At 29.3% G+C, this 26,409-nt stretch overlaps 3 protein-coding genes across 7 annotated transcripts in view; 1 reads left to right on the top strand and 2 right to left on the bottom strand.

Moving 5' to 3' along the window:
* Positions 1-2,532, bottom strand: part of LOC149054459 (uncharacterized) — a 31,999-nt gene extending 29,467 nt beyond the window's left edge. For 2 of the 4 annotated variants that reach the window (XM_089230227.1, XM_089230228.1), the window contains exon 1: positions 1,634-2,532. In XM_089230227.1, the coding sequence (XP_089086353.1) occupies positions 1,634-1,975 (342 nt within the window). In that variant the 5' untranslated portion in view covers positions 1,976-2,532. The remainder of the gene's footprint in view (positions 1-1,633) is intronic. The other 2 variants (XM_089230225.1, XM_089230226.1) reach the window with 2 other exon arrangements.
* Positions 2,533-6,173: 3,641 nt separating this feature from the next.
* On the bottom strand, positions 6,174-15,146 carry LOC149054458 (uncharacterized). The gene is made up of 7 exons (XM_089230035.1): positions 14,902-15,146; positions 14,203-14,321; positions 13,344-13,448; positions 13,160-13,267; positions 12,783-12,950; positions 8,592-8,800; positions 6,174-6,474 (listed from the first exon to the last, which is right to left on the bottom strand). Exons 1-7 carry the CDS (start codon positions 15,137-15,139, stop codon positions 6,231-6,233), a joined length of 1,191 nt encoding a protein of 396 aa, XP_089086161.1. The 5' UTR covers positions 15,140-15,146; the 3' UTR covers positions 6,174-6,230.
* A 2,807-nt stretch (positions 15,147-17,953) lies between these two features.
* Positions 17,954-22,618, top strand: LOC107163195 (DDB1 and CUL4 associated factor wap). Of its 2 annotated transcripts, none has more exons than XM_015510484.2 (9): positions 17,954-18,265; positions 20,101-20,263; positions 20,332-20,473; positions 20,558-20,656; positions 20,849-20,971; positions 21,037-21,160; positions 21,224-21,375; positions 21,440-21,557; positions 21,629-22,618. In XM_015510484.2, the coding sequence occupies exons 2-9, from the start codon at positions 20,157-20,159 to the stop codon at positions 21,802-21,804; spliced, it is 1,041 nt and encodes a 346-aa protein (XP_015365970.1). In that variant the 5' UTR covers positions 17,954-18,265; positions 20,101-20,156; the 3' UTR covers positions 21,805-22,618. The 2 variants fall into 2 exon arrangements, with proteins under 2 accessions (XP_015365970.1, XP_015365969.1); XM_015510483.2 differs by having other exon boundaries at positions 17,954-18,269.
* The last annotated feature ends 3,791 nt before the right edge of the window (positions 22,619-26,409 follow it).

Here is a 26,409-nt window from a genome sequence, read left to right as displayed (position 1 = left end):
CTATTTTTTTTTCATTGATGAATATTGCTGGGATAAACAGTCAAATTATATACCGTGAAAATACAGGTAAAATGATAACTCGTCGAGAATATTTAAAAACTTTGGGACAAGAGCTCACTAAACCTTACATGGTAAAACGTCTTGAACAGCCATGTTTATCATTTCTCCTTCGACAACAAATAATAAAAATGACTGGATGTACTTCACAAAATAATAAAGAAAGTCCGAATCCAGATGTTTCGACAAGTGATCGACGAATCAGATGTAATTTTTGTCCAATAAGAAAAAATCGCTTTACAAAGGTAACATTATAAAGATATTTATTGGTTATTTATACATTATATTATTTTTATATTATATTTTATAGGTCAGTTGTTCGTTATGTGGTGTGTATATATGTAAAGAACATACTACTCCTACTTGTCCGACATGCAACACCGTGAAAGAAAACTCGGAAACTTCTAACGATGAGTTATAATTTTAAAATTGTTTTTATTTTAATAGATTTTGTTACAAAAAAGTGATTTGTTTAATTTTTATATACCTAATATCTTTTTTCTTCTACCAAAAATTAAGTTTTTAATAGATTTTGTTACAAAAAAGTGATTTGGTTAATTTTTTATATAATGTTTTTTTTTTTTTTTTAAATGATGGTTTTTTATTTATATATCAACAATTTGATTGAAATTGGCTATTAATAAATAAATATTATTATTAATTTTGCTATTAAACAATATAATTATTGTGGGATAAAACTAGACAAATATTTTTATCTTTGTTTCACTATTCCAAGTTCAACAAATAATTCACAGAACCGAAAAAACGATAATGTTAGCGTAACGCTAACACGATACCAATCATGTAACAGTATATAGCGATACCGGTGACGGGTTAATAACAATTAATAAATTTGATAAAAAAAACTTCATAATACCTACCAGCTACCAACATAAAATAATAATAGGTAATAATAATTAATTAAGTGATTCTATAAATCAATTTATGATTACCTAATAAACTGTACTAGATTTATAAGTCTACCTATAACTTTTGAATTTTAATAATTTTAGGTTTTTGTCTTATAATTAAAAACTAGATACACATATCAAAAAATAATATAGGTATCATGTTCTTGCATCAATTAACATAACATAAATGGCATACTACCTACTTTTTGAAACTTAAAAATAAATAACTAAACTTTAAAATAGTGAATTAAATTAAGCGCGGCTATAATCTAAGTTTTATGGGGACGATAAAAAATGTATCAGCCTTAATCTATTGATAGAAACTGCTGTGCAGACACTAAAATTCTAAAAAATATGTAATCTTGGTCCATGTATAGAACTTCTACGGTAGAGGTACCTAACTGACATCTGTAACGTTGCACTGTTTCCTATGGATGCTCTATGGTTGAACTATTTTTCTATACGTATCAAACCGATTATCATCAAAAATCGTAATGTCAATAAATATAATACAGATATGTCGTAGGTACACCAGATGCCGGCATTCTAATGGAAACAGTGGAGTAAGCCGAAGAGATGATGAAAGAAAGCAACACCCTACGTCCCGCCCCACCCCACCAAGCCATCAGCCGCTTAACTTAGGCAAGTGTTGAAGGCATACTCACGATCAAGTTCCTCTCAAAAGAGTACGTGCCCAACGCAACAGTGAATGTAGACCCGGACCTTGCGTATTCGTCTTCTGACGACATGTCGTCGTCGTCGTCGTCATCCATTGTGACCCGAGATTCACCGACACTACCGGCTCCGTTGGTGTGGTCGCCGGCATCAGAGGCTGTCGATGTGTCTGTGCGGGCGGCGCCGACGCCCTGGGACGTGGACGGCTCGGCGTGTGGCAGGAACACAGAGGGCGCAAGGACGGCCGACGTCCGAGGGCTGTTGTCCGACATCGCGGCTGTGGTGATCGTCGTTGGGCGATCACCCTGCGTTTTGGCCAGTGCGAAGAGCATTGCGGCCAGCGGCAACCCGGCTACCGATTAGAGCTGACCGTACGTGCGTGTAGACGGTACGCCGGTAGTTACTAGTTATTGCGGCTGGAATCGTTCCGACGACTGATGGACCGGACGTGTTGCTAGATCCAACGACGCCACAGTGATTGTGTAAATTGAGCGCTTTCCGACGAATGAAGGATTCGCGGTACTCGGACCCAAACGGGACGGTGATAACCGCACGGAGCCAAGACACGATCGATAGACGATAGAAACCATGCGCGCGCGCGCTCGCTGTTGCTCACTATGACTATTGTGTTTGCGGCGGCGCAACGTAGTTCCTATTCGTTTGGTGGGTATCGAGTGCCGACTGTTGTAGTCGGCCGTCAGTATTGCAGCGACGCGGGAAAAATCGACTAATGAGCGGCAGATAAGGTCGTCACAAGACATAAAATGATAACCATAGAAGATAATGTTTATTGTATATTATAAAATTAATACTCTGATACACACAGAAATATTATATATTATTCATAATAATAAATTATAGTCAGTGTGTATCAATACATTTACTCATAGACCGGCCTATCCAGTATCCGTTACCAAATATTATATTGATAGTCGCATTCCGCCACGGCACAGTGATACAACCTGTTTTATATATATATATATGACATTAAATTATATATAATACATAAATATATACGGTACGATTGTACCGTATCGGCGTATCAGGTTACTCAGTAACCGGTAACCGAAAAGCGCCACCTATTTTGACACGGTTGAAACGTGAACAGGGCCGGTCTATGGTGTATATTATACACGACATTGTCAAGCAGACAATCACAAATAGTAATATAAATATCTGTGTGACTTGTAAATTGCTATATTCTGTGCTTGTGAGTCAAGTAAATAATAAACTAATTATTTACGGTTATAGCAGTCTGTTGTATTAAGAGTTAAGACACCCATAGATAATAAAGAATATTATCTATGGTAGCATCATACTATTCTTACAGCACTGTTTAAAAACATGATAAAAAACGACAAGAGTTGTGACGAAAACGAAAATTTTACGAACAATAATTTTTTATGAAATAATCTATTTCGATTTATTGGTGAGGCGATTACCCACATAATCACATTACACGATACGCAATTGAATATTTACATATTATTATTAAAAATAATATATATATATATATAGCATTGATCAGTGATCATTGACATTATTTTAATATCATCAGTACTTAGCATTGTAAATTACTTGATTCAAATCCTTTTAGCGTTGAATATATTAAATAGATGCCTATACCAAGCCTGTTGAAACTATTGTACATTAAACAGTAAACACTAAATTATATTATAATTTAAATAATAGTCTTAACTGTTACCTAATAAATTAACTATTATCTTTGATTGATGAATTAAATATAAATTAAATTGACCGCATAACTTAATCCAGTAACCCAACCAAGTTAGGAGAAGTTATTTCGATGTAATTTTTGATAGCCGATAGGAAATTACATGATGGACTATATAGAATACAAATTTTAAAGGGTCAAACGCTTCAAAAAAACAGTAAGATTTTTGAGATTATTAATTTATTATTATTTATTATATGACATTATATTTACGAGTATTACTATTTATTTACCTATACCATTTGTATAGTAATTTACTATAGGTACCTAATAGATACAATTGATATTTTAATATATTTTATAATACGTAAGTAATTTATATTTGTTACTTGTATACTTAGTTGATTTTTACGAACATCTCAGGGATTGTTTTTAGAAAAATTTGAAAAGTTTACAAAGTAAGAAACTTAAACCACATTAAAAAAAACATAACAAGTGCTAGTTAATCAAATTCACGACATACGAAACCGAGATAGGTAGGTAGGTACTCTTGTAAGCGTAGGTATAACTACAAAGCGATAGTTTTTTATTTTATATAATTTCGAGGGGGTTCAACGTTTTTGAAAATGAAATGGAAACTGGACACTTTTATGATATGTAGGTACGTTCAAAATGTAAAAACTCTTGTCCAACTTAAAAAAATTTCATAATATATAAAATGACGTCTTATACCTATATTGGATGTTGCTGTGTGGTGGTTTTTAATGCATTTAAATCCCGGATACATAATTTATAACCTAATTAATATGTAAATACCTACATGAATTATTAAATTATACAGGGTGATTCTTTTATCAAACAACGCTTATATGGTGTATGTGTGTAAATACCACCTAACATACACCTATAACACACAAACACCACCCAAAACCATCCAACTTTGGGAGGCTATATCTTGTAAACGAATTGACGAAAAATGAAAATTTAAACGTGAAAATTCATTGAAAAAATAGCCTTTTTAGTTTATCAAATTTTAAGTATAGGTTGTCATTTGAAAATCAAAAGTTGATAATGGTTAACCTGATAAATATAAGGGTGAAAATATTTAAAAAATATACAGTTCTAGAACAAGATGGTTCCAAAATTTTGAAAAAAAAAAAATTTGAAAAAATTCAATAGTTTTTGAAATAATGAGTGTTGTTTGATAAAAGAATCACCCTGTATGTACTTATTATAATCATTTTCATATTTGTATTAGCAGATACATTATGTAACAACATTTATAACATATAATATAAAATCCTTGTTGTAATATTTTTTTTTTTTTTTTTTTTTTTCTATTGGTTAAGCATCAACTACATAGGTTATTAGCTTACATGTGTTAATTTCTACATTAAATGATTATATGCTATTGTACAATTCTATTTTTTTAAAGTATAAAATTATGCTATGAAAGTTTGAAAATGGACCAATTGCTTCGTACAGGTTGTCTGGGATGTTGTGTTGTAATATTATTGTGCGCTCTAATGCTTAATCATTATTTGATATGTAATTATTGTTAATATTATAATAGATGAAATAATTCAAACTACCGCCATAAATATTATTGATTATTAATTATTTTATCAACCATTAAAGGTATAATTATAAATTATAATATAATATAATTATAAATTATTTTGATGTAACAAAAATATAAATACAAATGATAACAAAATTTTAATAATTTGTAACTTAGATAAAATGTAAAATTAACTAATTTAATTTTTGCTTACATTTTTAGTGCAATACCGCTTTGTATTTGTACCTACTACCTAATTAAACTGCTTACCGATTTATTTAGTTGACAAAATTATAGGGATTAGCCCAGGCCTCCATCCCAGTGGCGAACGTAAAAGGTTAGCTAACCGTCTCAAGCCTCCCTGGCCATATTATTTATTGTTATTTGTTTTTGTAATTGCCCATGACCATGAGTGTACCTCAAAATGTGTGTTTTACTTAATTATTACAACCATAGTTTGTAAATATAAATGATAACTAATATTGAACTGATCATATAAATTTATAAGGTACCAAATATTCACGTACAATTTAGACTGATTGCCTCATTGCCAATAACATTGGCTGCTCCAGAAATAAAATTTTCAACATTGAAACGTTTAAAATCGTACTTAAAATCAACCATGACAGAGGGACGTCTAACGTCTTAATGGATTAACTTAAACAAATATAAAGAAAAACTGATCGATTTAGAAGTTCTACAACAATTTGTAAAATCCTCACCTAAGCGACCAAAATTATTAGACTGGACGAAATAAAAATATATTTTATTACACATTATTATAGGACTTTATTTTTCATATATTTTTTAAGTTAAACTAAGACATATATAACTACTATATGACTAAGAAAATATCTATTTTATTTTCAAACCATATCTTGAGACAACTGAGTGATTTTTTTATTTTCAATTCCCCTCCCCATTGAAAAATTCTGCATCGCCACTGCCTCCACCGCTACGTACTATTTGGAATTTCCGTTAATAAAACTAATAAAGTGATTAGTAGTTTCTATAGTTTCTAACCTAATAAATAACTGTTATTATAAATCCAATCATATAGATTAGAAATAAAAATAAAATAGCCTTATTACGGTTACTCTTGCTAAGAAAAATGATTGTTCAGATTTTTAATCTCAAATTTTAGCGCATCTTGTCATCATACTAATTTATAAAAATATCTATGTACATTAATATATATATATTATTTTTTTACAAAATATTATATTGTATTGACAACTTTTAATTGTAAATGTTTTATGTTGTTTGTTTTATTCTAACTGCAGTAATACAAAATTAATCTTTTAAATTAATATTTTCTCTTTATCATCCTATAATTTAACATTTTAATATATCAATTTTGATCCCTCGTTGAAAAGTCACAACGATCATTATTATTGTTATTTATCCCTTCGTACTGTGGCATTTCGATTTGGCACACGATCTTCATTATCTTCTTGAAACGTCTAAAGCACGCATCGTATACGTCGATGAGCATTTCGATTTGATCTGGTGTGCCGGTGGTGTGGTTTACGTCACTCGCCAAAAATGTAAGATTACCGGCCAGGTGCTTCGCATCGGCGGCGGCGGCACTCAGTCTGAAATCCAACTTAAGTGTAATATGTGGGCAACCGTTAATAGTGTATTTCTAAGTTTGATGTTTTCAGTTGGGGGAGGGGATTAATTTTATAAGCTTCAATGAAATGATAAAAATAAATTTTAATCTGATATTTAGTTTATCAAGGATAAATATTATGTCAGAACGACAGAACTTCAAAAGCTTGGAATCTCTCCACCCTACAATAAATTATGACACTTCCAGACGTCTTTTAACCGTATTTGTTCACAAAATATAATTATTAGGTTATTAGGTACTTATAATATCTCAAGTAATTAGGTCCACTATTAGTTTTTCCGAAATATTTAATGGAAGTTGTTTCTTTTATAATTACTCATATTAAAGGTGAATAATTTAAATTCATTTTTATGTATAATTGATAGGATTATATTGATAATATATATAATTAATAATTATATTGATTCATACAATTAAATAGTGCTAGTGTAGCGTGCGATCTATAAACCTGTTTTTGGTAAACGCGATTTGTAGGCTCACTGCAATGTATTTCAAAAATATTTACCCGCGTATAGCTAAAACATATTCAAATTTAAATAACATCCACATAATATAAGTTTCGTTTTAGTCAGTTTAGTCGTCACTCATCGTTATTTATGTATGTAGCCCGCATATCTTCTAAAAAAGCAGTGAACATATATCTGGTTTACTTTTCCGCCACATATTCCAACAATACTGATCTAAATGTGATTGTAGCATATGTCTTTATTATATTACTATATCAATAGGTACGTCTCTCTTTTTCTTTAATATTGATATTTTTGCATCCAACTGTGATCTTTCAACACCTTGTATGTGCAGGGCACCTGTTAAGGGGTCAATATAATTTTCTCGATGATTAACAGTTTCATGAATGAATCCTTCTGTTGTTAAACATCGGTACTAGGGCCACTAATCTGAGTGAATGACAGAATCACCTTCGGATTCCTTTTAATGGGTCGCTGTAAATTGCGGCCCATTTTTTATTTTTTATGTAAATTGCGGCCCGGGCATATTTTGCACATACGTAAATTGCGGCCTGCGTATAATTTTTATTACCTACCCAAATATTTTTTATCAATAATATTAAAATCAGTATTTTCCTTCTCATTTTTCAGACTTAGGGCTGCCAATATAATTGTATCAATATTGGTATGATTAAGAATATTGGTTTTTCTGTATTTTTTTTTTTTTTTTTAATTAAAAAATTATTTTATTAGCAATTAGTAATAATGTGTCAGTAAAAATGTGTTATTAAATAAGGTATTCGGTCAAATGCACACTGACTGCTAGTAATATATTATATTAGTGAACATATTATTATTATCTAAATCGATCATTCAAAGATTATTACTTATCTTTAAATTGTACATCGGAAATCGGAATATCCCAGGACGCAATTAACGTACATTTCAAATATACTCGGGACGCAATTTACGTATATTTTAAAAGTACATGGGCCGCAAATTACGTAGTATATAACTATGGCCTTTTTTGGGGGACGTAATTTATCGACTCCGCTTTTAATAATAGATAAAAGTGTAAGTACCTTTGTCACGGCGTTCTACGTAAAAATACTTACTGTCATTTTTTTGCTTGAGATTATCAAGAGATAACGGATTATCAACTATCGCATGAATATATGCGTCTTCGAAATCGGAAAGCACAACTAATCGACTATCGGAGACGAAATATAACGTCAATAACAATAAATTACCAATAAAGAACTGGATATTAATGGGTAGACTACAGGTAAGCACATGAAAACGGTATATGGCACGCTACACTAGCACCAATTAAATTTACATACAAATGATAAAATTATTACAATTAGGTACTTAAGGAATTCATATCGATAAATGTAATGGTATAAGTAATTTCATTAGAAATTAATTATTATGAGTTGAACAATTGATGAAAAATTATCACATTGAAATGAATATCTAACAAAGAAAATAAATAAACGATACCAAATAATAGCGATATATATTATGTAGGTATATAATTAATTTGATAATACAAGTAAGATATTTAATTGAGCATATTCAGAGTTACTAAAAAATAGTTAAATAAGTTGAAAATAAAACTTTTTTTTTTCACCTAAATTGGATTTCTGACCTTTGTGCGGCAGCTTGGTGGCCGATCTGCTGCAGGCACTTCTCCAACAACTGACGCGTCTCGAGCACCTGTTTGACGAGTACCGTTACGCCGTACGCGATTTTGTGTACAGGCACCATGATTTCGTGACATGGGCAACATTGATAACTGTTGCTGCTACAACATGACTGTTCGTATAGTATATAATGTTTCTATATTAGCTATTTAATTGTGACACTACTGACACTTTAGCGTGAGTGGAATGAAATCATTTTGAAAAAGTCAACCATATATATTGGGAGTCGTAGGCACCTACCTAAATTTACATAAAAATCTTAAATAATAAAAAAATATAAGTACACTTATATTTTTCAAATTAGAATCCCCCTTTTATATTAAAAAAAAATGTAAGTTCGTAATAAATATTATCTTATCAATTTATTGGATTTTTTGAACATTTTGTTTAAATACAATAAAATGTTTTTTAAATATAAATTATAAAATGTATTTCAAGATAATTTAAAAACTTTAAAATAACCGGGAACGAATTTTATAGAACTTGGATGTATCCTTTGCAACAACCCGAAAGATATGGATGTTTCGAAACGAATTAGAACATTTCAATTATAATTAGGTTTTATGTTTCTTCGGGTAGGTTAGGTTAGGTACCTATCTATCCTGTTCAAATTCAATTTGCTGAATTTTTTCATTCAAAATGATTTATTTTCTTTCTCATTTTTACAGACTTAGGATTATGTGTTATACCTTATAATCATAGCTTATAATGCTATTATATATAGTTTTATTTGAAAAAAATAGTGCCCAAACATATAATGATTTTGTTGGAGCCATGCTTAGGGAATGGCAAATAAGACAAGTGATGCCCTAGGGTGGCAAAAGTTGTAACATTTTAAAGGGTGAACAATTTTTAAACTTGGATATTTAATTGGGATGCCATTGCGCCAATGATAGTTTGCACGGCACTGGCTTTTGTGTCCAAATGTGTTGTAGCATTGTTATATAGATAACCAGTGGCGGCTCGTGTGCTCTGAAAGTTGGAGGGCGATATAAAATTGCTTATTTATGGAAAGTATCGAACACAAATAATATTAATACTAATAATTTATTTTATTCTGTTTAATAGTTAATACATATAAATTATAAATTATTATATATATTCTAAATTGTCAACACTTTTTTATAGATAGAATAGATTAGAGTTACGACCGCACAAAGTAAATAATAAATACGCGCGTCGAATGATTTATTTTTAAACTCCCATTATCTGATAATGTTTTCATAATAATATGTATTAATGTAAATGAAGGAAACACAATTTTTATTTTTGACAATATTATACTAAAATATAAATGAGAAATTTAATATTTAACTTGTAAATTGGTAATAAATGATAATTCTAGAAGGGGGGCGATCGCCCAATCGTCCCTATCTACGAGCCGCCACTGTAGATAACACAATAAAACACACGAACGGTTTAAAAATATTTTGTTTTAATAGATTCTTTCCATATTAAACTAAAAGTTTAAATAATATTGTAAGGTAATAATGTATTACAGAAATTAGAACATTATGGGGTGGACACCATTATCAAAATGCCAAAACACTTAAACTAACAACTGAACTTCCACATGAATCAATCTCGTAGTGAATTGAACTCAATCCAAGGTACACTTAACTGGGCGCAGCGTTGAATACTCCACGAGTGGATACATCAATGGTTACTGGTTGCTAACTGCAGATTACTAGATAGTTTCGAATCATTCAACTATTTCAACTTCCCATTTTAGATTCTGAGCGGAGCGATGAATGTATTGATTTTACCATGACGTGTGTTTTTTTTTTTGTGTCTATCATCACGTTTTGGGGCAGTAAAAATGCTTCGATTTTTGACTTCAGTACCTCGTTCGACCAGAAAGTGAATCTAGTTGGTACTTTGGGGGGGTCAAAAGTAAAAAATTCTTAATACTTTTCTAAATAATTGAGAAAAACAAACTAAAAATTAAGGGAAAAACGGGAAATTTTACGCACACTCATTTTTCGACAAAATCGATTTTGGTTTTTGATGTAACTTTAAAACAAATGACCATAGATACATGAAATTTCCACCTAATGTTTATATAAGTATATTCTATCCACCATGCAATTTTAAAAAAATTCGACTTAAGGTGAACTATTCATAGGCATTTCAAATTTTCGATCATTATTAGTTTTTTTTAAATTAATATCGATAAAAATTTATTTGTTAGGCAGAAAAACTTGAAAATTTAATACAAGGCTCTTAACATATTGTTACAATAGCAGTTGAAAAATAAAATAAATGCATATTCACAATTTTTTTTACAAGCATTCAAAGTTTGAATTTTGACAAAATACGTAAAAATCACAAAAATTCACAAAATATTTTAAGCTAGAAATTCATAAAAAATTTTATTTTTAAATCTAGGATTTGAAAATTTAATACAAGATTCCTTACAAGTTTTTCAATCTTTATCACAAATAAAAACTCCACCGGAAATTCAAATTAAATTTTTGTGAGCATTTGAAATTTAAATTTTTACAACATTGGATTTTCACTTTTAGCGATTTCCTTATTTTGGTATAACTCTAAAACAAATTACCGCAGATACTTGAAATTTTGACTGAATTTATATATATAGGCGTTTTATATATTTGATAAAATTTTCAAAATATTTAGATTTGTTTTGAGCTGTTTATTGACATTTTAATTTTTCAACTTTTTTAGTTTTTTTTTCTATAAATATCGATAAAAATTTATTTGTTCGGTAGAAAAGCTTGAAAATTTAATACAAGGCTTCTAACACATTGTAACAATAGAAGTTAAAAAACATTAAAAATTCGTAGGCACGATTTTTTTTTATAAGCATTTAAAGTTCAAATTTTGACTAAATACGTAAAAATTACGGCAATGTTCAAATTATCAGCTTAGATAGAAATTCATAAAAGTTTTCCTTTTTAATTCTAAGATTTGAAAATTTAATACAAGGCTCCTAACATATTTTTACAATAGCAGTTGCAAAATAAAAGGAATACATAGTCACAATTTTTTTTTTAAGCATTCAAAGTTTGAGTTTTGACAACATATTATGTAAAAATCACGAGAATACAGAAATTATTTTAAGCTAGAAATTCATAAAAAATTTTCTTTTTATATCTAAGATTTGAAAATTTAATACAAGGCTCATAATATATTTTTACAATAAAAATTGAAAAATAAAAGAAATGCGTAGTCACAATTTTTTTTTTTTACAAGCATTCAAAGTTTGAATTTTGACAACATATGTAAAAATCACGAAAATTCGCAAATTATTTCAAACTAGAAATTCATAAAAATTTTTAATAATCTATAATATATCCTAGACAGATAAACCGTCTTCGCTCAGAATCATTTTTTGTATACAATGATATAATATCATTGGATTCAAATTTAATTCCATCCATTACAGTAACCCACTTGCAACCTACTGTACAGCAGAGCGACATACACGACTTACCCGCTTTTTTACTTTTAAAAACACCAGCCATGCAGTGTCGTATTAGGTGAACCCCGCCGCCGAAATGTGTGGTTGGTATATGGTTGAATTGTATAACTAATTAGAATTTAAGAGAGAGGGTTGAAATATCAATTTTTTTGTAACTCCACACTGAAATTAATTTCTATATACGCCACTGCAGGAGTGTATCAAAATTCTAAATTATCATTGTTACCAACATTACGAACTTATTTACAACTTATTAGACTTTTAAGTATATAGAAACTAGATGTAATCCCGACCAAGGGTAAAGCATTAATTATAAATTCTAGTATTTATAAGCAATGGTATAGGACATAGTTGATAGGTACTCCTGACGAAACGATTTTACTTTATTTGGGGTACACTGCAGGCAACGCTAGTGTTAAATACATCAACATAGGCAATAATGATTATTTAATCAACTATTTTTATAGGTAGGTAGGTAGGTACTATAGTAATATTTTAATATTATAGTAATATTTTAAGTACAACAAAATACAGATTTATATGTAGGAGTGATTTACCAGGAAAAAAAAGATTTATTTGTATAGGTATTTATAACTGTGAAATAGAGTAACTTTTTACTCACCACTATCTTACATGGCATTTAAGGTCCACACGTATATTACATACGGTGTTACATCAAATTGCAGCTTACCGGTGCAAGTAATCTATTCTTGACGAGTTTTGGATATTCCGTACTTGTCTGCAGTTGACACAGCTTGTCCACCATAGAATTATACGCACTATATTCTTTTATTGACACACAATTTTGATCCCATTCAATATTCTGTGGTTCAATCGTAGGCTGATCAATATTTTTGTAAATAAAGCATTATAATAATAAATTACTATACGTTTTAAATTTAGCAATAAATCAAAAATTTTAGTTTCGACTTTTCGAGTAAAAAATAAATGGAAGAGATACTTATCTAAAATTATATTTTTGTTCTAGGTTAATGATTAGGTAATAATCATATTATGCAAGTCAAAATTATAAGCTTAAATTATATATACCCGAATATTAGTCATTTTTTCAACGCGTTTTATGCTGCATTCAGTGCTCATTTGTTGCCTATTGTCAGCCGCTGACTTGTTATTCGTAACCACCGTGTTGGTATATATCTAAAATAAATTGTTTTCTTATAAAGGTTTATTATTATAACATTTAGTTATATATATAAGTCAAAATCAAATGTACCGGAAGGTTCGTCTTTTTTGGAACATGTTTTATGCTGCATTCAGTGCTCATTTGTTGGCTGTTGTCAGCCGCTGACTTGTTTGTAACCACCGTATTAGTACATACCTAAATTAATTTGTTTTTGCTGAATTTTAATTATTATAGTATATAGCCACCAGAGCAGTGCTGGGTGAGTGGCAAATGGGACAAGTACCCTAGTGTGGCAAAAAACGTAACATTTTAAGAAGTGACTATAATTTTGAAATAATTAAATATGCATGTTTAATAGTAGTGTTCGGAACGTTCACTGAAAAAATTAATTCGTTCAAGTTCACGTTCATGTTATTTTTCAAACGAAACGCATTCACTTTCATGTTCTTTGAAAAAACGAACACATTCATTAGGTCACTAATCTAATTATGTCTTGTTAATTAATATTTTACCAGTAGTTCATATAAAAAGCCATAAACATATAATAGGACTCAACCCAAAATTAAAAACACGATTTAGACTTTAGAGCATATACATTTTCTAAAGTATCTAAATTATATACATATATTTATTAAATAGTAGATAAATTGAATATCTTAAATTCTTAAAAACCGTTCAAATTCATTCAAAATATAAACGTCGTTCACGTTCACGTTCTATTTGAAAAAAACGAGTTACGTTCGTGTATCATGCAATAGCTGTGGACGTGAACGACGTTTTTTCCAAACTCTGTATTAATACTTAATAGAGATGCTAATGGAATAATTATCACAGCAATGGTAGTAATGTAGGTGTCTCGTATTTATGAAAGTAAAATTCATATACCTATTCATATGTACCGGAAATTTCGTATTTTTTGCAACAAATTTAAAATACTTTCGGTGTTTACCTGTTGGTTGTTGTCAGCCACTGACTTCTGGGTAACGACCACCACGTCCGATAACTGATCAATGGTCTGACTCGAAACACTACCCTGAAAATCCTCCGTTGTAGTGTCCGGCTCAAATTCTACAACAATTGGTACTTCGTCATATCATACATAATATGTAATTAATTATAACAATTAACTATACCAGTAGGCACTATCTCCTGTCTACTATCTACAATATAATATTTTACTAAGACGTTTGACATTTAACAGGAAATTAGGGAACAGTATTTTATTTTTTAGATATAATTAATCATGTAAAATAATGTCGCCATGAGAATATAGTGACGTTTTAACGTTTTATACTGTTAGAAAATTCAATAGTACACAGTGGCGCGGCGCCACTGATAGAACATCGATAATAATAATAATATTAGTAAAACAATACTCACTAATAAATTATTCAAAATTTACATTTAAAAAAACAAATACGTTAATATTGCATTAATATTACCATAGAAATAATATTCTACTATTGTGAAATTGTTTTATGATTCGAACTCATGTACCTTCACGGGCACACGGCTAAACCTACATATTATATAAAAATATTACATATACTTTTTATTATATATAGTGATTACTATAATACTGCATCTTTATAAGTTATGGACTATAATAATATGTCAATATACATGAAAACTTATGAATATTACATACCATCAACAATTATAGGCGTATCTTCGTGTTGAATTTCAGCTCCATCTTCGCCGACTTCTGTCTTTATTTTGCGCAAACTCAACAACATTCGGTCTCTGCAATCCCACAACGATTCGGCGTCTTGGATGACTGCATCCCGCGACTTATTTTTCACATAATCACCCGATACTTCATCACTGAAGTTACTTGCGTATGACGAGTCGGAAGAACTTATTTTTGTTTTTTTCTTCTTAAACATTTTTAAAAACGACATTTTCCTACATACATCAATAATTTAGTAATTAAGACATTTTAATTTTAATTTAAAAATAAATATTTTAACATTTTGTTTCCAAGGTAACCTTTGACGATTAAACGTTATAATTCTCTACACCTTAAATATTATACATATATTAATATATATTATATATAATATATTATATATAATATATTATATTATTATATAATATCTACTACCTCGTGAGATCGATATTTTCATTTGTAGTAGTCAGTTTTATAAAATATTAAAATGGATTTTTCACACGCATAAAATACGAATATATTTTTCACTTTTTCTTAAAGTGGTCTCTACAATTTGACAACTGTTTCACAATGTCGTTATTCACTTTATGAGATAAAATATTCACCTCAAAAAATAAATTATTATTATTTGTATATATTTTTTAAATTATTTAAAATATCGCATAAACAAGATTTTATTTTCCGAAATAGAATAAAATTATTTTGAGTATTTCATATCTTAATATAAACTTTCCTAATTTTATTATTATTTATACAGATGAATCAATATCATCCATTTTTTCTGGCATTCTACATACCAGAATTACATATAGGTATCTTTCACCAAAAACCTCCCACCATCGTCTTTCTCTTTCTCAACTGAGTGTTATGCCATCATTGAAGCCCTTTCATTAATTCTAAATTTCACCCAGAATAAATATTTAATATCCACTGACTCTACGTCTTGCCTACAAGCTTTAATCTCCAACCCTTTCAACTCTCGCTTTTCCCCTCTTGTTTTTCGTATTAAATCTCTTGTTTTCAACATTAATCAATCAAACTACATTATTCACTTCCTTTGGATTCCCAGTCACATTGGAGTACGTGGTAACAAAGTCGCTGATAATTTGGCTAAATCTACCTCTCTTATAATTTGTCCCTCTCTTACACATTTATCACAATCTGACTTTATCCCATTTTTAAAACACTACGTATCTATTCTATGGTCTTCTTATTAGTATAACTTACCGGCTGACTTCGCTTCAAGATATAGATATAATACAGCACCCGATATCATTAAAAAACTTGGTTTAACAATCTAAACTAACAAAGATCACACATAGTTTAATTTAATCGTTTACGTATAGGACATTCCTTATTACCTAGTCAGTAGTCACTCTTTCAAACTTTGACTAAACAACTCGCCGTTTTGTACACATAATTTACATGAGTATATCTGTCGGTGAAAGCCATAAGTGTTAAAATGAGATAAGAAAAAAAAGTCGTATCGTACATAAGCGCTAAAATCCTAGTTACCTGTGGGTCACGGTGAATAGATATTAAATAATAACAGATATTAAATAATTTAGAACTACCAATTTATTAAATTTATATTTATTCACATGTATATTATATTTTAACAATTTATTATTGACATTTTTTGATAAAATATATTAGTTTTTTATAAGATATCAATTTTTAAATAACTACCTATCTACTTATAGGTATAAAATATTGATTTTGATGCGAATGATAGGTCATTTTTGTACCTTTGGTACTTATTTCATATAGCCGTATCTGTGACTTCCTCATATTTTATTTAACTGTCCTGTCCTGCGGCTTAAATGACAAATTCTATTTAACTCACTTGAATCTCTTAATATTCCTCTAAATCTTTACTCTAGTTTAAACACTAAATCCGAAACAGCTATAAAAATGATAATCACATTTATATTGGAGGCTGGCTTTATAATGTAGGTAGTATATAAAAATCAATCTGTTGTTAATTTAAATTTGTATCGTTTTTCTTTTTTAACTGTTAAGAGGACGCTACATCCGCATGTGTTATCTCCGTCTTACAAGCGCATACCTAACAGCAATTTTTACGCTCAAACAGATCACGTTTAGCTCCGTTAGTTAAAAATTTTGAGTTGACGTCTTACAAAAATTAAAGGTAACATTATTATGGAGAGCTTCTCGTAGGCTTTTTATTACAGGTTAATTTTAAAGTGAGTATGAGTATTTTAAAATTGTAAATTGTTTGTATATCTTAAAATACTCATAACTCGCTTTAAAATTAAAATGTAATAAAAATCCTATGAGAAGCACTCTATAATAATGTTACCTTTAATTTTTGTAAGAGGTCAACTCACCGTAAATTTTAAACTAACGGAGCTAAACGTGATCTGCTGAGCGTAAAATTTACTACGTTATGCACTTGTAAGACGGAGACAACACATGCGGGAGTAGCGTCCACTTAAGTTATCATAGTTGAATACTAGCGGCTTTAAAATAAAAATACACAAATTAATACATTTGTTTGGTTATGCTTAAATTCATGTTTTGAAATGCAAATGCAGACATGCAGTGCGCCGACTCGTCGATAATCGATAGCGAGCCACCTCCGCCGCGCTCCGCAACAACTATATCTACCACTGCCGCCGTCTCTTGCCTCCAAAACGAGACAATAGCTGCAGCGAATAGCCGCTCACCGATTTGCCTCCGACCGACCAGCAGCATTTATTCACCGTGGCCGCCGCCATAGCGCACCGGAGCGTTTGTTTACGTTTCCAATATCATTTATCATTAATTAATAATAATAATAATAATTTATTATCGTTGTTGTTATTACGATATTTTCTTTGTCTGGCGGCGGCGGTCCGCGTTTTCGTAATTTTTTTTGTTTTTTCCATCCGTCTTCCCCACCGCCGTTGCCGATTTGCGCAGTACAAACAACAATAAATTATTATTCATTATACTCGGTAGTCGATATTTCGTCACCGACGCCGCCGCCGCCGCCGCCGCTTACGTCCGCACCGCGCCGCCTCCTTCACCGTCCGACCACCCACAACTTCTCGGTTATCAGTTAAATGCGGCGTCTCTCCCGACGCGACCGATAAACCATCGAATCTCGCCGACGACCGCCAGTGGGGACGACCGTGCGAACCGAACACGCTCGCGCCGGCTCTCTTGGCCGTGATCACGACATGCTAACGCTGAGTCGCCGACGGTAGGTTACAATAACTTGAAGCGCGCACGCCATGCATCACGGCGGACGACGGACACCTGGCCGGCATTGAGCACCCACCACGACCGGAGAAACTGCGTCTGAAACGGAGCCTGTGGACACTGAACTACACCAGCTGTGAGTGAGTAAACTCGGTCAGCGCCCGAGCCTTGCGGTAGTTCTATCGTTTTTGTTTTTTTTATTTTTCATATTTTGGTAATTGTAATATTGTGAATATTGTGATGAACTTACATTCGATACTCTCATGCAACGGTATGCACCTGCTACACTGTCGCACGGTACGATGTTTTCTGAACAATTGGGACAAAATGTATAAAATACATTAGAAGATAGGTAGTACCTAGGCAGTGGTTGTTTTTGTACTAGGTATGTTTAAGACAGATTGCCGTCTATTTTATGTTGATGATGTTATTGCGTCCATCGTCACAGCATCACAACATTCACAACTGATGCTTCTATTAAACTATTTTGATCATGAATGGTGTGATTGTAAAGGTCCTGGTTTGGTTTAAATCTATACAACACATAACTTTACCATATTGTCTATCAATTACTATCTATCACTATACACATTTGCCTACTGATAGTCTGACCGTTATTAAGTTATAATCATACCTTGTTGTTTCGATTAAGTGTCATATAGTTTTTGTTTAAAACAAATACAGTACTACTTCCTTATAATGGTATTACTTGGTACCAACTGATTTTTCTGTTGTAAAAGTGTTTGCCTTATAAAAAGACCAACATTTACAGAATATCTTTAGATTAAGGACTGTTATTTTTTTCCGTTATAAATATATTCCATGTTATACGTCATAGACAATATTCATTGCCTGCCATTCAAATGAAAAATCAAATTATTATTTTTAGTCAACATCTAAAATCCTGTTAACAACAATTTATTTTATTTTTAATGCTTGTAATTTACCTTTTTTTCAAAATATTTACTCATATTTACTAACACAAAGTAGGCACTAACAAAATTATGTACCTAACTACTAGTGATATTAACAGTATCAGATCGTACTAACCACACATAAGCAATCTCAAAGTTATCATAATTTTTAGTTTTGCGTCTTTCTGTGTTTGGATGTTTTGAGTGTAAGCACCTATCATGAACCTACATTTCTCTGTTGATTGTATGTAGTTATTTATCTTTATGTTGCACACTAGTCAGCATGAATAACAGAAGTAACTTCACATTCTTTATATCATTATTGGAAGTAACATGTTTTGGTTCTCTCTTTGTACATAAAAATATTGTCAGTTAATATTGTTTTTTTACGTACAAAGTACATATTAAAAGTGGGTACCTGTAGTAGTAAGAATAAAAATAGTTTGAAAAAACATTTCATGAGCATCACATCTGATTAAAACTATATGTGTGTACCTCGTTTACAATATGTTGAGTATTAAAAAATAGTTATTGCTTTTAGATTATGTCTTTAAATTATAAACTATTGTCTACCTTTAAACATTATAGTAATTTTATATTTATTAAAAATTTCTCAAAATGATGTCCAGGGCTTTAAAAATTTATCCTAGTGTATTCTATGCCAACTTTAAAAGACTAGGGACCAACCTCTGAGTTTTTTAAGGTTGTCGCGATCGACCAAAAAAAAAAAAGTCAATAAACAAAATAAAAATTAATTTTAAATAGAAGTATTGTTATATTATTATTTTACACAAGTATTATTAACACGTTTAATTTTCACAATTTCACACAACACGTAATTTAATGCCTACACGATATAACTCTATATTACTGTATAGACTCATTTCTCAGAATTTTTATATTAATGAGATAAGTATACAAATATACACACATTTACAAAAAAAAAAAATTCAAAAATTTAAAAAAATGCCAAATGGTGTCACAATCGGCCTGTTGGCCATCCCTGTTCTATACTGTTCGACCATTTTTCCATATTAATTTAATAATATGTTATTAGGTGTGTATTATCTATAAATAATTTAAATTGGTTGTGAACAATCGATTGTATTCAAAATGGCAGTTCACGGGTCAACACCCAAACGTAAAGAAATTTACAAACATGAAGCGCCATGGCCGCTATATAGTATGAACTGGTCTGTGCGGCCTGATAAACGATTTCGGTAAGGATAGTATATTAGCTAATAACTGTACCTATATTTATTTAATACTACTTACTTTTATGTTGTAGCCTGGCTATTGGGAGCTTTGTAGAGGAATACAATAACAAAGTACAAATTGTGTCATTAGACGAAGAAGTATCAGAATTCAGTCCTAAGAGCACATTTGATCATCCATATCCAACGACCAAAATTATGTGGATTCCTGATAGTGTATGTGTTGAGTATTATACTGTGGATATTATTAACTTTGATTTTTATTGATAAGTTTTATACCAAACCTTGTTTGCATTATAGAAAGGAGTATTTCCCGATTTGTTAGCTACAAGTGGTGATTATTTACGAATTTGGAGAGCGGGCGAACCAGAAACAAGACTAGAATGCATTCTTAATAATGTGAGTATTTAAATTTAAAATTATTTAAACAATTAAATTCCCCAGTGATTATTTTTCATTACTTAATTTTAATGTTAAAGTTAGTCTTCAATAATACATTTACATTTAAATATTTAAAAAAAAAATAGATTATAAAATCTGTTTCTTGTAAATTTTAGTATTTCAATATTTTTTATTTTATTATGTTATTAGAACAAGAACTCAGACTTTTGTGCCCCATTAACATCATTTGACTGGAATGAAGTTGATCCAAATTTAATTGGTACATCTAGTATAGATACCACATGTACAATTTGGGGTCTTGAAACAACTCAGGTAATTTTATCAACAATATTTAATTGGTAAAAATGATTTGATATTTTTTTTAAATTAATTATTAGATTGTCGGTCGAATTAATTCTGTTGCTGGGCATGTTAAGACTCAACTTATTGCTCACGATAAAGAAGTGTATGATATAGCTTTTAGTCGTGCTGGAGGTGGCCGTGATATGTTTGCTTCAGTTGGTATGAAAACTCAAAATTCAAATTAATTTACTACTCTTTAAAAATTAATGTATTTTAATACAGGGGCTGATGGTTCAGTTAGAATGTTTGATCTGCGGCATTTGGAACATTCTACAATAATTTATGAAGATCCTCAGCACTCTCCATTACTTAGACTTGCATGGAACAAGCAAGATCCCAATTATCTTGCTACAGTTGCTATGGATGCATGCGAGGTGAATAATATTTGTCATTTTATTTAATTGATTATTTAATTAAATTTAAATTTGTTGTCTAAAGGTTATTATTTTGGATGTCAGAGTGCCTTGTACGCCTGTTGCTAGATTAAACAATCATAGGGCATGTGTTAATGGAATTGCATGGGCTCCACATTCATCTTGCCATATATGTACAGCTGGTATGTATATTACGTAGTTATACGTTTCTTTATTTTGTTATGATAAATAATAATCACAATTTTTTATTCAGGTGATGATCACCAGGCCCTTATATGGGATATCCAACAGATGCCTAGAGCTATAGAAGATCCAATACTAGCATATACAGCTGCAGAAGGTGAAATCAATCAAATTCAATGGGGTGCCACTCAACCAGACTGGATTGCCATTTGTTACAACAAGTCGTTGGAAATATTACGAGTGTAGTAATACTGTTGGACTGTAAATGTTGTAAATGCATTATTATTATATAATATACTAGTTTTATTTTTATCAAATTTTTCAAACCAATATAAATTATTTGACTCAGATTTTACTAACAAGACTTGCAAATTTTATTTCTTACTTATGATTTATAAGAGACCGTGATTTATTTTTATTTATGATTAATTTATATTTGTGTTTTCCTGAGTTATATTATTCTAATAATTTTTTACAACATAGTCCAATACTTTGTATTATTAAAAATTTTAGTATGGAATGTATTTTGTTAACAGCCCGCCAGTAGATGAATTTTAGCCTGTATTTATGATGAAGAATACTCTTAATAGTAATAATGTATATTTTAGTGTCGACTTTTGGTTTTTTTTCAATTGTTGTAAGCTAGAAAAATAATTTTAATAATAAATAGTATATATTATAAATTTATTTTTATTATTTACATAGTGGTGGCCAACAAATTTATGTTTAAGCAAATATTATGTAAGACCATTAATTCGCAATTTGTAAATATTTACCAATTATCTATAATATTAATTTCTTTTTGACAATTGTGTGATTTTTTTTGATTTTTTATGGTAAATTTAAATTTTGATAATCGCATTTGTACGAAAACGCAATAATTAATTTTTATATTTATATACAGTGTGGTGTCAGTGTAAATGCAACAAATATATGAGTAACCCACTGTTATTTTAAGTATAATTGATAAATAGTTATTTACTAGTAACATGTAAGTTATTAATACTTAAAATCAACTGTTTTAACGATAACAAATAAATCATTTTTTTCCAACTATCAACTATGCATATTAACTAATACCTCATTATTTATTTTGAGCTCAAATTTTAAATTATATTTATAGATCTTAGATAAGTTTTCAATAGAATAAAGTGATGAAAGATACAAAAATATGCATATTATAATGAAATAAATTAATAAATCTTTTTGTGTCATATAAGGAAAATACAATATAATTATACACATAGTAAAATTTACATTTAAATGTTCTATGCTTTTCTTTAAATAATGCGAAGTATTAAATAAAACGATACATTTGTTGAAAATTTCTTAAATTTTTTGATTAAAATTGAATCTTTTGAACAATATTTCTGTTTTAGTTGTAACATTTTCCACTTTGGGTGATCAAATAATTATAAAATTTTTAACTATTCAATATAAGATGAAATATGTTAAAATGCTTCAAAACTATGAATATTAAACACGCATTTTATACACATCAATGTGAGACTATCATAATTATTATATGTTTAAAATAAATGTAATTTTTTTTATTGAGAAATCTGTATATTTTGGTTTAAAAAAAAAATTATTTTATTAATATTTAAAGGAAGTCAAAATAATAAACATTAGCATTACAAAAAATAAAATAATATTTAGAAAGCAAAGTTTTTTAGGTCACTTTCTTGTACCTAATTAGTATCTAATTATTAATTTGTTTTAAAATGTGTTATTAAATAACAACTCAAATCTTAGTACAACATTGAATAATAGTAAATAGTTATTTTCTTTATTAAAATGTCAATGTTCTTTTTTATAGATGACAGTTATTTAAATTTATATATACATTATTACACTGTGTATGTAAATAGGTAATTAATATTTGAGTTAAATTGTTGATTTCTATATTTAGTATACAAATGTAATATGATCAGATAAAATAAAATAATTATCATCATATAAAGTAAATAACTTATTTATTTATTTATTAATAATACTAATAATATTGACATACACAAAAAGTTGACTCACTTTTTAGAAACATATTTTAAGTGGCAACTAACATTTAGATAACAAATAGATCGATGAACTAGTAACTACGTTTTTGTAATAATATTAGATACCAGAAGGCAGGAATAATAAAAATGTTTGATGATAAGCCCTGTTCTAATGACAGATTAGAATGAATCCTGATGGGAATATAGTTTGTAGAAATCTATTATAAGTTATAGTTCATAAATATGTAATTAATAATTAATACATTTATTCTAAAATCTGTTAACTTATCTACAATGATTAAAACTTATATTTTATTATTGGTAAGGGTTATACGTATTATGATTATTTAATTAGATTATCAATAAGTAGTTATAATTAATGTTTGTTTGTTTGTTTTTTTTTTTGTTTTTGAGCTAAGGTCTTATAGGTCTAATACAATAAATTCTGAATAAAAAGTATTACTACCATAGTACATTTTACCATATTATATAAATTATAAAATAACAATTATTATAATGATTCTTCAAATATTACAATATTTTCAATTTTTCTTCAATTTTACTCTCAAACCTGAATCTTGATTCCACCACAACTTATACATTATTGACCATGTAGGTATAAGTGTATAGTTTCTTTACATGTAACAATTCAAATTTTTTACAAACTCAAATTTATACAGATTTAAAGATTAATATTACATTTTTACAATACCTACTCAATATAATTTTAACTACTATATTTGTATATGTTTTGTTTGCCATAAGCCCATAAATAATATCATAATCTTACATGAAGTTTTTATTCCGTAACAGTTTACATGGGGATCTGTTTTTGAATCAAATATTCAAAATAACCTAAATTTGTTACCTTTGGTTATTAAAATCATCTATGCTGTTGCCTATACCTAATGCTATTGGTAATCTAATAAACGTTCAGAAATTAATCAGCTGCATGACTTATATTAGCACTCTTTAATGTTAAAGGTGCGGTTATAGTTTTAATTGAGTTTAATAATTAAAATATATTTCTTAACACACATCATCGTATAGTCGTGTAATACTTAAAAATTACATCTAAGTACTAACCGTCTTACTGATGACCTAAAAAAAGACAAAAAAATGACTAAAAACAAAGGCTTCAATGATCTAAAAACAAAATCACGATAAACAATTGATTAAAATTATTTTAAATTACTACTGTGTGAAATTATAAAATGTATCTATTATTTTTTTTTTAAATCTTCGATTTTGTACGATACAATATGTAAATTAAATATTTAATAAACGTTTTTTTGTAAATATATTCAAATCTATTACCTCTACACAGAAAATAAAAACAAATCTTTAGATAGTAACCTAGTAACCATACAAGTATTTTTAAAAATTTTGTAATTTACTTTAAAATCTAAAATTTAAGAAAGAATACATAATATAATGATTAATGAATAAATACTACTTTTAATATGCAAATATTCGAAAATATGAAAAAACTACAAATCAAATGTTTATGTTCATTGTTTTGAATCAATTAAGCATATTTCAAGCATTGAACAAATGTGAAGATTGGTTAGCATTGTATAGGAATTTAAATTTTAATGTAAAAATCATCAACATTCTAAAGTAATAATATTATTTAAAAAGAACTTATTTATTATTATATAATAAATTATAATTATTTAACTTAAGTTTAAAATTATTATCTATTTAAAAATTAATATGATATGTACCTGCAAATATAGGTACCTAGGTAATCTATGTATAAATATATTATGACTTATGAGCACTAATAAACTACAAATGATGTTACGTATTAAAAAAAATAATGCCTAATAATATTTTAAATATAGGTTAGGTATTATAGGTGTGATCAAAAACAAAAAAAAATAGTTTTCCAGGTTTTTGTTTATAAAGCGGTTCTAACATTTATTTCTAATGTTATTTCTTATAACTTATTTACCTACGCTGAAGCTACTACCTATGTCCTATATGGTTAAAAGATATTAATTTTAAATTAAAATACATCCAAAGTCCAACGATTTCTGGTAACCTGGCAATTATAGGTTCCTTGGTTTTATTTTCTAAACAAGTGTAGCGTTCATAAATAGTGCGTACCTACAGCACGAACGTGTTCTCGATTCTAATCGGTTTTAAAAAATGAATGCTAGCATTCTTCTAACCATAGGCGAAATTGCAATGAAAAAAAACTAAGAGTGCTTAAGCTATGTATTGCTTATAACTTTTATTATTATTTTTTTTTTTTAATAAGCAAGGTTTTGATGAACTCAAGTAAGAGGTCAAAGTTATTATATGTAATAATGATGAACACGAATTTATCTCTGTTCGTTATATATTACACACGCGACTACACTCATATAATACGTTCAATCACGTATATGCCAGGCACCGGCTTTTTGCTATTATTTATAATATTTATTAGATATACAAATGTAGATACACTAACACTATACATAAACATAATTATAACGTATATAAATTGTGTATCGCTTATAATTTATATGTACCTACTTATGTGTTGAACAGACGCGTAGGTATAATTTAGATTTTTCGAGAAGAGTTATCGATAAATGATTTTGAATAGCAGACCATCACCATCAGAGGTTAAAGTGGGAAAAAATTCCAGAGGGGACTAATGTTTCCAAAAAGTTTTAAGCGTTCCATATATAATTTCATGTATAATGTCTAATGTATAAAATCCTAATTTGTTAAAGGGGACGCTTTTTAACCGCCGTCAGAGGTAAGGGGACTGAGTCCTCCTGCGTCCCCCCCCCACTTTAACCCCTGAATTCACCATAAATGTGTGGTTTTTATTTTTCATAATATGATATGCCCGTTT

The sequence above is a fragment of the Diuraphis noxia genome, unplaced genomic scaffold (genome assembly GCF_037042655.1).
Source record: "Diuraphis noxia isolate RWA-SAM2 unplaced genomic scaffold, SU_Dnox_SAM2 contig0006, whole genome shotgun sequence".
Lineage (NCBI taxonomy): Eukaryota > Metazoa > Arthropoda > Insecta > Hemiptera > Aphididae > Diuraphis > Diuraphis noxia.
This window is presented reverse-complemented; position numbering and strand designations above follow the sequence as displayed.

Bases quoted from the DNA above. Each gene is read 5' to 3' on its own strand.
- LOC149054458 (XM_089230035.1), bottom strand. From the start codon at position 15,139: ATGTTTAAGAAGAAAAAAACAAAAATAAGTTCTTCCGACTCGTCATAC. The intron at 13,268-13,343 runs GTACATTTGATT...AATTTATTTTAG, and splicing joins CAAAAAAGACGAACCTTCCG to ATATATACCAACACGGTGGT. The intron at 6,475-8,591 runs GTGAAAAAAAAA...GTTGGATTTCAG, and splicing joins AGGTCAGAAATCCAATTTAG to ACTGAGTGCCGCCGCCGCCG.
- LOC107163195 (XM_015510484.2), top strand. From the start codon at position 20,157: ATGGCAGTTCACGGGTCAACACCCAAACGTAAAGAAATTTACAAACAT. The intron at 20,972-21,036 runs GTAATTTTATCA...ATTAATTATTAG, and splicing joins GGGGTCTTGAAACAACTCAG to ATTGTCGGTCGAATTAATTC. The intron at 21,376-21,439 runs GTGAATAATATT...TGTTGTCTAAAG, and splicing joins TTGCTATGGATGCATGCGAG to GTTATTATTTTGGATGTCAG.